Raw genomic sequence first — 13,487 nt, 5'->3', positions numbered from 1 at the left:
ATACCCAAGTATTGAATTTCCCAAAGAAATTTCTCCTAATAAAAGTGGAATTACTGAAAGTAGATGTTGATTTTTCCTAGATAGAGTACCAAAAGAGAGTACTTTCCTAAAATAGTGACTTTCCAAAAATAGTAATTGATAGATAAATATAATATAATAGTAATTGATGGATAAATATAATATAATAGTAATTGATAGATAAATATAATATAATACACATTTCATGACGGCGGTTCCTCAACATTACACAGTTGAAGGAGACAACGGAGGTGAGGGCGGCGGCGGCGGAGGACAGCCCAAATTTGGGCAATCAACATCAGGCAAGGAGGTCTGGATCAAACTAATTTCCGACAGAAAGAACCCTCTCAGTAGGTCTGGAATGATAACGGAGAGAGTTGGAAAAAAGAGAAGCACCGTGAGATAGTGGTGGTTTCATCCACCACCGTGAGCTCGTTGTGCCGTCAGCCTGTTCAACGCATTCCGTAAGAGTTCTGTTGTTGTCGGAAACAAATCTTGACAAGACATGTTTAACTATTGATGTCAATAACCCTGCAACTGGAATAATTGAAAAGGTAAAGCATGGTTTCCTTCTTTCATTTTGTTGTCACTATTGTTGTTTACTCGATTATCCTCACTTAAGAAATGCACATCCACTGAACTAATGTTAAAAATACTCGATTTCCTATAGCTTTTTACAAAAGAAGGTGATAATGTAATGCCAGGAACCAAGGTTGCTGACATTTCAAAATCTGCTGCTGGAGCATCTGAGGTTTCTATGCAGGAGAAACCTAAGGAGATTCCCAAGCCATCATCACCTCCAACTGGAAAAGAAAAAGTGGAGAGAGAGTAACCTAAAGCCAAAGTGCCTCCCCTCAAGGAGAAGACTACACCTACTCCAACTCCTAAAACCACAGCTACATAACCTGTACTTCCACCCAAAGAAAGGGAAAGGCGAGTAAGTATCTTGATTTTTGTCTCTCCCTCTGCCTCCCTCCGCCCACCCCTACCCAAAAATAAAGCAAAGAAAGCCTGGTAATTGGTTCCTAGTATTTTTGTGGTTTCAGTGCCAGTTTTAAAACCTTTTTTTCCAGGTTCCTATGAAAAGACTAAGGAGAAGGATTGCTACGGGCTTGAAAGACTCTCATAACACTACTGCAATGCTAACGACATTCAATGAGTGTTAAGGATAGTCCCACATACATTAGTGAGTACAAAGATTTTGCGTTTATTAGTTGGTAGAAGAGGTTTCCCAAGTGGCTAGTCATTTTAGCACAAGGCCTTGGACCCAATTTAACAATGAGGTCAATATGTATGTAATTACAAGCTTTTATTGCACCAAAAATCTTGAGAATCTATTTATGTAGTTTTCATGAGGTTAGAGTTGCATTATTTAAGATTGTACGTAGAGTTGTAAGCAAGTGAAGGAGGGAATGGGTAACGGGTATTCTGTTACTCGTTTTGTTAACCATACCTTTGTTCCATTACCCATTTCATCTGAATGGATAACAACCTGTTCCATATCCAATTTTCTTACTCGTAATAAATAACTAAAAATAATTAAAGTTGAAAATTAAATTGCAACATCACTTGAGATTCATACAAAACTATGATATATTATAAAACCATAAAACTAATAAAACATCTTTATAATATAAATTTTTTTGTTATCCTCTTCCTTATTCTAGGTTGGATATGTATCATATAGAACCAGGGTAAATGGGTAATCGAGTGCAAAAAACTGGGTGATGGGTAATCGGGTAAGTTGGCCCGAATTCATAAACGGGTAAAATTTTCTCTTCCATATCCTTTTATAATTAAACGGGTAATTGGGTAATTGGGTAATCGGGTAAAATTACCAACAATTTTTGAATTATTTTTGATGTATTGGGATGGTTCGGTTCAAAAGCGCGCTCATTAACTTAACCAGTGGCCGGGATTTGGGGAGGGAGTAGGGTGGCGGGAAATCGGATGACATTCTCTAACCTTTTGATCTTCTTTATTGAAGTTTTCTAATATTGAGGGTTTTCTTCTCAAACATATCTGATGGCTTCTATAGAAACATTTTTGTCCTTGCTTATGGATTCCTTCGAGAAAAAAATGTTTTTTTTTGTCTTGTTGTCGTGGTTGATGTTTTATCTCATGCAGGACTAATCTGATGAAGCTCCGCTCTGAGTATAAGGATGCCTTTTTGAAGAAGCACGGGGTGAAAATGGGGCTTATGTCTGGCTTTGTCAAGGTAAATATTGCATTTTGAGGTTTTGCATCTCGAATTTCCCCGGATGGTGTGTCCTCATATCCCTTTTCATTTTGTTCCAGGCATCTGTAAGTGGTCTTCTGGATCAGCCCATCATGCTCAGTTTAATGCTTTTGTCTCTTTCTCCGGGCCTTGACGTCCCAGTTATCCGAAATGCAGATAAGATGAACTTCGCACAAATAGAGAAGGAAATCAACACTCTTGCAAAGAAAGCCAATCAAGGCACCATCTCCATCGATGAGATGGCAGGGGGCTCATTCACAATATCCAATGGTGGTGTTTACGGAAGCCTCTTGAGCACACCAATCATTAACCCTCCGCAGGTAGGTTACCTTCATTATCACTTTTTTTTTTTTTTTTTTTTTCTGATTGCTTGTATATTTTGCATTCCCTGATCTGTTTGTAACCAAACGTGTTTTTCAGTCTGCCATTCTGGGAATGCACTAAATTGTGCAGCGTACAATGGTGGTTGGTAAGGAGATGCTGTTTTCTTCTTACGCCATTTAGAAAAGATATTCATTATTATTTCCTCAACATTACACCAGGAGGTCTGGAATAGAGATGTTTGCCGAGGTGATGGCGGCTGCGGAGGAGGACAGCCCAAATTTGGTCAAGCGACATCAGGCAAGGAGGTCTGGAGCAAATTTGCCGAGTAAAACACTAGTTTCCGACAAAAAGAACCCTCTCAGTAGGTGTGGAATGATAGCGGAGAGAGTTGGAAAAAAGAGAAGCAGAAAGCACAACTAGTTGAGACCGCAAAGCACAATAGTACGTTCATACGATCTTCTTTGTTTACATATACAAGCACGAGATCAACAACATCTCATTCCACACACACCAAAAACCAAAATCCATGGACACGAAAACCGAAAGCCAGCACTAATTTTCACTCAGACCATACCTGTAGAATGGGTAGAAAGTAATTCATGGATTTGCAGTAGCAGAACACTTTGAGATCAATTAGAGGAGGATAATGCACATGATATGAACGCTTCATCCTCCACAGAGACATCCATGTTTTTACTCTTGAGCAAGAAGTCCACTGCCTCTTCATCAAAGGCTAGCAAGTACCCAAGCTTGATAAGCTCCTTTAATTCGGACATCCAATATGGTGTATCCCATAACAGTCCCTCTGAAATAACTTCAGAGAAACTAGTTGCAAACTCGATATTCGACTTACGACCATATTGTTTGTCAATTTTCTGAAGAAACAGCTTGCCATTCTCCCTCTCCCATCGCACTATTCTACTTGCCTTTACAGTAGCACACTTTCCTGAAGACATCGGCAGCACATAACTCACTGTAATAGGTTCTGGACTCTCATAAATTTCCACATCCCAATACCCTTTAGCAATCTGATGCTTCTTTTCTATACTTATTTCACGAGAAGAATCAGAAAGGAAAGACAGTATAATACGAAATAATCCTTTCTGACGCAGAAATACTGCTGGATTGACAATCTTGAATTCAGTTCCATCAGAAATAGAAGATTCCACCTTCTGTACAGCTTCAGATATATTTCGAACTCCGATACTGCTATAGATTTCATATAGTTTACTTCGAGACAAAGAAGGGACGGTTGATTTGGGCTGCCAAACGAACATTGGATTTGCAATTTCCTTCTCAAACAAATCTTTTAATAGCAAGTCATCAGGGATAAAGACATCATGCTTGTCATATAACTTAACTGCATCTGTATCCAAGTAGACAGGAAGCCGATAGAAGCCATCACTAAGAAGTTTCTCTGTTGTTTTATTCCAGTTTTCTGCAATGAAAGACCAAAAAGAACAACATTCAAGACAAGTCAACAGTCTGTCCTCTATTTCCCAGTCCCTCCACAACTTGCAGTAATCATAAATAGAAGGCCGGTGGCTTACCCCAAGGGCCATGGAGAAGAAACTGAGCAGTTCTTTCTCGTAATATTCCTCCAAAACAGTCAACCTTGATCCAAAGAGATTATCTCTGTCCCGAAGAACACAGCCTTCCGGACCCACCCATTCACCATCATCCTCTCCATTTGGGATCCAAATCCAGCTAGCACTCTTAGTTTCTGGCGCCCAACTAACCTTGCTCAGGTAAGTGTATATTCTGGTTATAACACTAATCTGAGAATGATAACCGAGATTGCTTGCAATCAGTGAAGAACCACCCTTAATATCTATAGTTACTCCAATTGCTTCCAGTTCATTTTTATAGGACATAATTTCAGTACCATAAAAAGTTTCATCTATGAAAGGTCCATCTTTCCGATGCAGATGAGAATCCCAACTGGAACTAAACAACATGGCATCTCCAGGAGATTTGTAGCCCATGTGAGTTTTGATCCATTCTTCTCTCACACGCTCTTTGAGCTCTTTGAGCTCCTTGACCAGTGTTCCGTCCTTCTCTAGCAAGTGTCGGATACATTGTAATAGGGCAAACACATTCACAGGTGTCACATGGGCTGCAATTTGAGGAATTATAAGACCAGCTGCTACAAATCTCGACCCAACTTTAAACTCTACCACAACCCCCAACTCCTTCAGCATATCTTTGTGGTCATGGATGACTTTACTGTAGCATGCCTCACTATCATCTATGAAAGGCAGGCAGGCTATTAAACAGATAGGTTCCCATTCTGCATCAAACAGAATTGAATCTTTAGGAGACCTGTAGCCTAAATGGGTTTCCAACCATTTTTCATCTTGGAGACAAGTTGATAAATCGGATGGCAACTGATGTCCTTTGCCCTTCCATTGCTTGCAAAAGGAAAGCAAAGACAGCACATTTTCTTTAGTTAACGAATGTGAAGATAAATGCTGCCTAAAAGAGCGGGCCACTGCCTTAGATGCTTCAGCAAAATGTGTAACTACCCCAGTCTTCTTCAATTCATTCTTGTATGACCGAATGCCATCTCCGTAAAACTTCTCATCTATCAAATGAACGTTATCAAACACCTGCAGAAGGCCTCCCCACTCATAATCAAACAGAAAGGATTCACTAGGAAGCTTGTAGCCATGGTTGGTTTTAACCCATTTCTGGTCTGTCATTTTGCTCTCAATCTGATTAGACACTTTTGAATCACGAATGCATTCCAAAATCAAAAGAATGCTTTCAGCTGGCAGAGAGGTGAAAGATGCAGGTCGCAGAAAATTGGCAGCCACTATCTGCCGGTCAAATTCAACTACAACACCTAGTAATTGAAATTCCTCCTTATAATTCTGTATTTCAGTGCCATAGTATGTATCCTCTATGAAGGGAAGCTTACAGATCCATGAGGCAGCATTCCATTCTGAATCAAACAAAACAGATCCAACAGGTGATCTATTCCCAATAGATGTTTTTAGCCAAGCCCTCTCTTTAACACTAGCGATGAACTCCTTAGGAGATAGACACTCCTCCCGCAAATATCTTATGAACTTAAGCATGTAAAGCACACTGCTTTTGCTTAAAGTGGATGAAGCAGCAAGTGACATAAGATGCTTCCCAATGAATCGACATGCTTCACCAAACTCAGACATAACCCCAACAGCTTTTAGCTCCTCTGTGTAACCACTAATCTTGTTGCCATAAAATGTTTCATCAATGAGAGGAATATCAACCAGTTCACAACCAGCCTGCAATACAACTCCCCATGTTGAGTTATATAAGAATGATTCTGATGGTGGCCGGTAACCAACAGATGTTTTCAACCAACCTCCTTCTTTAATGCACTTCAGAAACTTCGATGGGATACCATAGCCTTTTGCTCTTAAATTGCGAATCCAATCGAGAAGCAAAAGTGCATTTTCCAAATTTAAAGGAGAATAAACAGAACTAAATGCTGCATTAGGAGGGCAAAAATCAGGTAAATCCGACACTTGAGTGTAATTTCTCAAGAACCACATTAGTTGGTTCTCTGATGTCCACATGGTCGCAAAATAACCAGCACCTAAATAGTCCTCTCCTAATTCTACATAATTTTCTCTGATCCAAGGATTTGAACCCAGAAGGCCAACCCACTTGCTCCGTTTTGCAGGCACAAGTAGAACTTGTCTTTCACTGATCATATCTCCACAGCTATTGATAATTGGCATGGAATTGCATAATTCACGAACGTCCTTGTCCGATATATAACCTCTTGAATGGGAATGATAAAGAAAGTGAGCAAAAGCAACCACAAACTGTCTATCATTCTTTATCTCTCTAAGAATCAGACAACAATAATTCCAACAACTTAAACCATGTACCTTTCCAATCTCTTGAAGCCAATCTTTTAGAATTTTCCTTTTGGGAAATTCATTCAGAACTTCTTGGGTTTTCGCTGGCATAAAGAACCTTTGTGCACAACATCTAAATTCTTTGTTCCAATCAATAAGCCATGAGATATGCTGAGTGTCAGATGATAAGCAGATCCTATCAACATTTTGAGTGGCCCTAGTAATATTCCATAAACACACACTGTTATCCACACCAACACATTTCAAAATAGGTAACGTACCAACATTCGTATTTCTAAAATAGCTTCCCCAGTTTTCAGCAAAAAAGCAAAGAAGCTCCAAATATACATCATCAAGCACTCCCATTACCAGATTAGAATTTCTGACGCACTTGACGTACCATTCTCTATCAACATATCCAACACCTAGGAAATCTAAAATGTGATCATTGGCAGCATTATCAAATGTAGAGTTCAGAATATAAATGTCATGGGATGACAAATTATGCAAGCTGACACCTTGCATCCTTGCCTTGGTCAAGATCTCCCAGAAAGCTGGCATGAGCCGACCCACTTCATCAGGCCTGTAGAAAAATCTTTGATCTGTGTAAGTCTCAGCTGGTAAGATATTTTTGGCAATCACTTTTGCTCTTATTTCCTCTCTCACTTTGTTCAGGTCTGGGTATGAGGATTCCTGCACAGGCAAGCTCTCAAATACATTCAGCAAACTAGATGAAGGTGCAGTTCCAACACTTGCCAAAAGCGAGCTAAATGCTTCAACAAATGCATTAGGCACACAGGTCAGGATCCCTTTATTCCACTTATTATCCAAGAGTATAGTTTCCCTGGATGAAGCCAAAACAAAATCAGCCTGAATAATGAATGGAAAATTTGTTATCATTTCTGTGGGCAGATATGCGTAGACCCCTGGTGACCTCATCCCTCTTTTCATACGATCACCATAAGGGAAAGCTAGAGTAATAACCCATTCTTCAATCTCATTCCTCCTTACAACTTGGTTTTCCAATTTTACAGGAAACTTCTGCCTCCACATATAGTAAACACATTCTTCCTTTTCCCCATCACTGTTCTCTTTGGCAGAGAGATGGAGAGTGGATGATACAGCATTAATGCTCTTTCTCTCCTCATAGTTAGTTTCGCTAGTCATAGAAATTGCTCGTTGTGTATTGCATCCAGGATCTTCAGTATGTTCCCTTACAGAAAGCTGCCTGATTTTTGAAAGAAACAGAAGGACTTCTGGATGGATATTGGATAGTTGTTGCTTCACCCTTGCCACTTTTTCAGATTTCAATGGAAGAACTACAGTTGTTGTTGGGAGGATCTTATCAGCACCATATATGTGCTTGATATCAGAAAGAGTCGGTTTCTCCTCCACCCATTCTGGGACTATGTATCCAGGTACATCGTAGTCTGAAAGTGGATCTTCATTGAACCCAATTTGATACCCATTGCTAAAAATGAATGGCCGACTGGTAATTAGAAATACACTCTTGAATCCTATACCTGTGGATCCACCAGGACATAAATTTGTTAGGAAAGTGATCACTGCACAACTACTTTTAACTTTTATTAGCGAAACAAAAAAGTAACTTGCTTTAAAAATATAAATGAGAAGTTGAGACAATCATAGGAAAAGAGAAAGATGAAGGTGGATCAAATACTCCACCAGCCCACATGCATGAGGGTAAGACTGTCCTATAAAACCTTCTTCTCCTCTAGAAGCAGCTGTCCTGAACTCTACAAAAGAAGAATTGCAACAGGCAGATCGTACGCTACAACTCTAATACAATTCCTTGTACAATTAAATGCAATATGAGATCAGAGTTTCCCCATCAAACATCAGATGAGGGTTAGCAATAAATCAATTCTCTAGCTACCAGATAAGCAATAGCATGTATCAGTATTGTCAACTCAAGATGAAAATGATAACTGATATACCTTTCTCTCCAATATATCCTTGCTGCCTCTTTCCCTTCTTGGTAGACTTCCCAACGCTACAAATTGATTCAATATTTTTCTCAAAGAAACCCTTTTCATTATTGAAAATAAGTAAAGTAGCAGAAGCTCCAGTGGCAGTGATATCCTGAGATGTTATCACAAACTCCAAAGAGGGTTGCAACCCAGGAGGATATTCATTATCTTCAGCATTCTGTCCATACAAAATTTAAACAGTTCAGTCTTATGTCACAGCACCAAGAGTACTCCCAGCAATTTTAATGTGTTTGTGCAACTGCCTCTGTTAAATCTATATATATGGGTCATCATAATTATTCAGGCTTCTGCTCACTAAGCTGTAAGGTAATTCTGAAAAGAGGAGTAGCTCACTAAGCTGTAAGGTAATTCTGAAAAGAGGAGTAGCTCATCATTGCCTTTAAACATTAAACCAAATTAAGCCACCAAGCAGGTTCCACCATTTCACGTGTCATCCTAGAAAGCTTTATCAATGGAAAGATTTGCTTTCTACAGGATATGAACAGGAACTATTGCCTCTTGCACAATGGTTCTCGAATCATCCCACCCAATGAACTCATTTTTATAATGGATTTGCTGTTCAAACGATTCAGGCAGTATGTGAATTGAAATAAGAGTTTATAAAAATAATTGCGATGAAAAGCATTTGAATTCTGTTTTCGCATGAAATTGACTTTTTGACCTTTCAGGTTACAATTTACAGTTGAAACAGTTGATCTCAAGTTCAGTGTGGAAGTTAAATCCAAGTCAGTGGGTTACATTAGACCTAGCCAAGAATGTGGTCTATGACTACTTGGATGAGCTGAATTGCTCTGCTGCTCTTGAACTCCTACAATGTCAGCTATCTGAACTGTGGGTCAATCACAGAGACCAACAACCCAATCGTTGCACTTGTTTAAGTCAACAACACTTATCTTCTTTAAGAATAGTCTTTATGAAAGGATTCTCTACACATTGATAGTCCTAATTGGGTTCCTAATTGAGTTTTTTGAGATCTACGTCACCCAACCCAATGTTGGATGCCTTCATATAGAGGTGGCATCGAGTCGAGCTGAGCTCGAACCTGCATATGTTCGAGATGGGTTTGATTTAAATATTTCGAACTTGAGCTCGAACCAAGCCTAACATCGAGTTTAAAGTTATAATTGAGCTCGAGCTTAATACTTTTAACCAAGTTCAAGCTTGAGCCTAATAATTTTAATCAAGTTCAAGCTCGAGCTCGAGCCAAATTTGAGCCCTAACCTACATTTAAAACTTTGCAAAAAACAATAACTACCAAGTAGAAAATGAAAATGGAAAAATTTTAAAATTAATGAAACAAAAAAACTAAAAAAAAATCCTTGAACAAAAAATATTTGAGGAAAGTTTTAAAAATATTGATGAAACCAATGAGAAGCTACTTTTAATTTTGCAATAAAAAGACATGAATTGAACATTAAGAAATAATGGATGAGAACTTGTTATTGAAAAAGATCATCATGAATCATGATAATTAATTAATCAGGTATCGTAGAATCTACTCAATCAAGCAATTTCAACAATAAAAAGTCTAAAATAATAAAGTTAACAAATAAAAGCGATTAACTTCAGAGTGTGAGATTTCAAAAAAAATTCCTTTTTACCACATGCACTATACCTTTTGAGGCAGTACATGTTGAAACTTTCCTATGACATACTAGCTATGCCATGTATTCATCTGCCAAATAAATGTTACTTATATTGTATAATAATTATATACCTATTAACATTATGAACTTGTAATTCCTCATAATTGCTCGACTTTCACCCCACAAATTGACATAAAAAATGATACCTCATACTTAAACAATCCGAAATAATAGTTAAACTTATATGCTATGAGCTAAGTTTGATCGAGTATCCTAAGACTTTGATACAACGTGTGTATATAAAGTCCATATCCTTGAGTGAAGCTGGTCCCATGCTCAAACACCTGACTTTGTGGTTTGTACCGGTTCGGTCATTGAGTGTGGTTGACTTGCTTGTCGTCGACTTCCATGAGAAATCTGAAAGATGAGGCAAGAGAAGAGGGCCAAAGCCAAGGGTGCCTCCCTTCCTTCCCGTTCACACCACTATACGGTGTCCAATCCGTTTTGCATGTTCTTCATGTTACGTGAGGCCTCCACAGGTGACGACTACTATTGCCACCGTGGCTCCCATTCTCGTCATCAACTTGTCTGCTTTCTCTTCCGGGGATGACTACTTGAGGCAGATATGCATGCAAACCTTGTCATCCGCATGCAAGGTGTGGGGACTTTTCCAAGTCATCAATCACAGGGTTCCTTGCAAGCTTCTCGCATCGACGATGGCCGTCTCCCGTGACTTTTTCTCCCTTCGCATGGAGGAGAAGCACAAGTACGTCAACGACCCCGTTTCCTACAAAAGTTATGGCAATCGAATGGGGACACAAGAAGGCATCAAGCTCGACTAGGCAACTATTTATTCCACTACCTCCACCCGTAAAGACTACCATAAATGGTACAAACATTCGGAGAACTACCGGAGGTCATCTCTCAATACGGAGACCAAGTGTTCGACCTTTGCAAGCAACTCCTCACCGTCTTCTCCTCTAGCCTGGGTCTGTTGAAGATCAACATCTATTTACTACATATGAGAATGAGTTGAGAAAACAACAAAGTCAGCTACTTGTTGCAAAAAAAATTGGATGGTTTAGGTGCTGAATTTGATGTTATTAAAGCCAAGATGTTAGCTTCATTTGAAATTCCTACTTTCTCTACCACTTTTAATTGTATTGTGAGGGTTGAGAAGACTATTGTTCCTAGAGCAGGTAAAGGAAGTAGAATAATGGAAGTCACAGCACTTAGTGCTTCCAACACTACATCAGCCCCTACAGATTCCTCTAGATGTAGAGGTAGAGGGTGAGATAGAGAGGGCTCAGGCAAAGGTAGAGGACATGGTGATGGTAAGTCAGACAAGAAGTATGTTCATTGTGGCAGAAATAATTATTATTCTGATAGATGTTAGGTTAAGTTTGGGAAGCCTGCATGGGCTAATTCAACAACTCCTGAAAGTGGAAGTAGGAGTTTAGATTCTTCTATGTCGATTACATCGTGTGCTCCAGATGAGCTGCAACTATTGATACAACAACAACAAATTGCTTAGCGCATGGCCCAAATCTTTGTTGCCTCGACTTCAACATTTGTAGCTCATGCTTCTTTCCCAATCCCTAGTTCTACCAGTGTTAACTCAAGAATGGCCGTTTATCATGCTCACTTGTCACCATCCTTGGTTCTTGACTTTGCCGCCTCTAGACACATGTCAAGTATATTGTCATTGTTTTCCGATTTAAAAAAGTCCTTGTGCATGTTAATCTTGTTGCTCCGTGAGAGATGGGCTATACTACCTGGAGAACCTTCGGCAGAATAATGTTCAGGCGTTACGTATCGCAGATTCTCCTCTACAGTGACACTTGCGGCTAGGTCATGATGCAGTAAAAATGACTCGAAGTCTTTCTAGACTTTCCTACGAATTCTTCTTTTCAATGTGAGTCGTGTCAACTGGGAAAACATCATAGAAGTTCATTTCTAGAGGAGATTGTACACTCAAATGTCTGGGGTCCTTGTCCTGTTACTTGTCAGTTTGGTTATAAGTATTTTATTTCCTTTATCGATAATTTTAGTAGGTGTACTTGGATTTACCTTTTTAAGGAAAAATCTGAGACCTTTGATGGAATCAAAGTTTTCGTCAAGGAAATAAAAAATTAGTGAGCAGGTATGAAAGAAGAGCAAATGAAGTAAAGGGAATAGGCCCACTCCCACCCCATAGTCAGCTTTAAAAAATTATTTATGTTAATTTTTTTATAATGACATCATGCTTGCATCATAATGGGTTCAACAATCAGTTTTTAGTGATTGAACCAATAACCCAACCACTTTGAGGCATCTTGTTAAGCACCTAACCAACACTACCCAAAAGACCGACCTGTTAGGAGCGGAAAGCATAGGTACTTAACCCTATGACCATAACAGTACACCCCGCCCTCTCGAGCCAACGACCACGGCAGCCTTAACACAAAAACAGGGACCAGGTCAGGAGCCCATACTCCCTTACGGCACCTCGCCAGGGGCGTGAGGTCCACCTGCGCACGCGGGGACTCGAAGTCGGGACGTAGCGCTTGCGCTGATACTAAATGTTAAACACCTAGCTAGTACTACCCAAAAGATCGACCTGTTAGAGTAGAAGACATAGGTACTTAACCCCAGGACCATAACAAATCTATTGATACATTCTAATAGCACTAAGAAAAAAATATATTAAATACAAACTTCTGCATCAAATAAAGTTTTACTAACAAGAATCAAGAAGTAACTCAATGATTAAGAAAGTATGCAGCTACATAACAAAGACATACCAGGTTTTGCTGAACAATAGATACATATTGGTCAACATATATGTGTTTTAATTAAATTGGTTTGGGGTCTCTTTTGTGGTGTCAAAGAGACACCCAGCCCAAAATAAATTGAACCGTATGTATTTATTGTTCAGCTGGTTTCAAGTGAAACCGGTTCTCTTATTTAGGAAGGCTTAGTGTGTCACTCAAATTTTGCCACCCAAATGTTCAAATCAGGTAAGAGTGGTGAAAATAATACCTGGATGAGCTCCATAAGGAAATGAACATCTTTGGCGTAAAGCTCCGCGGAAAGGTTTCTGACCGAGTGGTGAAGGTCTTCAGAGAGAGGATTCGGTTTATCAGCTCCGATCGAGAACTTCTCTCTCCTGATCTTCTCAATGTGCTCCCGAGGAGTCATTTTGGACGACAAACGATCTACAAGGAAGACAGGAAACGGCAGAGATAAAGAACTGAACAAGTTCAAGAACCGAACAAGTCTTCTTGTGCCTCTCTTTATGTAGGACTACGTGTGAAAGTCTGGCACAAGCTTTCTGCTCTGCTGTATACAGAGAACTTCGAATCCGACTGTCCGAGTGGTCGATTCATCTCCTTTCACGAGGAGAATTACATGGGAGCCATGGCACGAGTTTAGAATAGCCTTTAGGAAAGGAAACAGGAAAAGACAAGAGCAGAAT

General features: G+C 39.5%; 1 protein-coding gene and 1 pseudogene across 2 annotated transcripts; one reads left to right on the top strand and one right to left on the bottom strand.

The window, feature by feature from the left end:
• The first annotated feature begins 223 nt into the window (after positions 1-223).
• On the top strand, positions 224-2,934 carry LOC137962166 (dihydrolipoyllysine-residue succinyltransferase component of 2-oxoglutarate dehydrogenase complex 1, mitochondrial-like; annotated as a pseudogene).
• Positions 2,935-3,002: 68 nt separating this feature from the next.
• LOC137962732 (uncharacterized) lies at positions 3,003-13,487 on the bottom strand. Of its 2 annotated transcripts, XM_068809767.1 has the most exons (4): positions 13,052-13,487; positions 8,391-8,601; positions 4,132-7,955; positions 3,796-4,019 (listed from the first exon to the last, which is right to left on the bottom strand). In XM_068809767.1, the coding sequence occupies exons 1-4, from the start codon at positions 13,208-13,210 to the stop codon at positions 3,891-3,893; spliced, it is 4,323 nt and encodes a 1,440-aa protein (XP_068665868.1). In that variant the 5' UTR covers positions 13,211-13,487; the 3' UTR covers positions 3,796-3,890. The 2 variants fall into 2 exon arrangements, with proteins under 2 accessions (XP_068665867.1, XP_068665868.1); XM_068809766.1 differs by having other exon boundaries at positions 3,003-7,955.

This window comes from Aristolochia californica, unplaced genomic scaffold (genome assembly GCF_029961685.1).
Source record: "Aristolochia californica isolate CCGP_79_NKW_82.1479 unplaced genomic scaffold, dmAriCali1.0.hap1 SCAF_4, whole genome shotgun sequence".
NCBI lineage: Eukaryota > Viridiplantae > Streptophyta > Magnoliopsida > Piperales > Aristolochiaceae > Aristolochia > Aristolochia californica.
Note: the sequence above shows the minus strand (reverse complement) of the source record. Positions and strands in the feature narration are given on the sequence as shown.

Coding starts and splice junctions, on each gene's coding strand:
- LOC137962732 (XM_068809766.1), bottom strand. CDS start 13,210: ATGACTCCTCGGGAGCACATTGAGAAGATCAGGAGAGAGAAGTTCTCG. Junction 8,602..13,051: donor TCCTTATGGAGCTCATCCAG/GTATTATTTTCA, acceptor TTGTATGGACAG/AATGCTGAAGATAATGAATA. Junction 7,956..8,390: donor AGGATATATTGGAGAGAAAG/GTATATCAGTTA, acceptor GTGGATCCACAG/GTATAGGATTCAAGAGTGTA.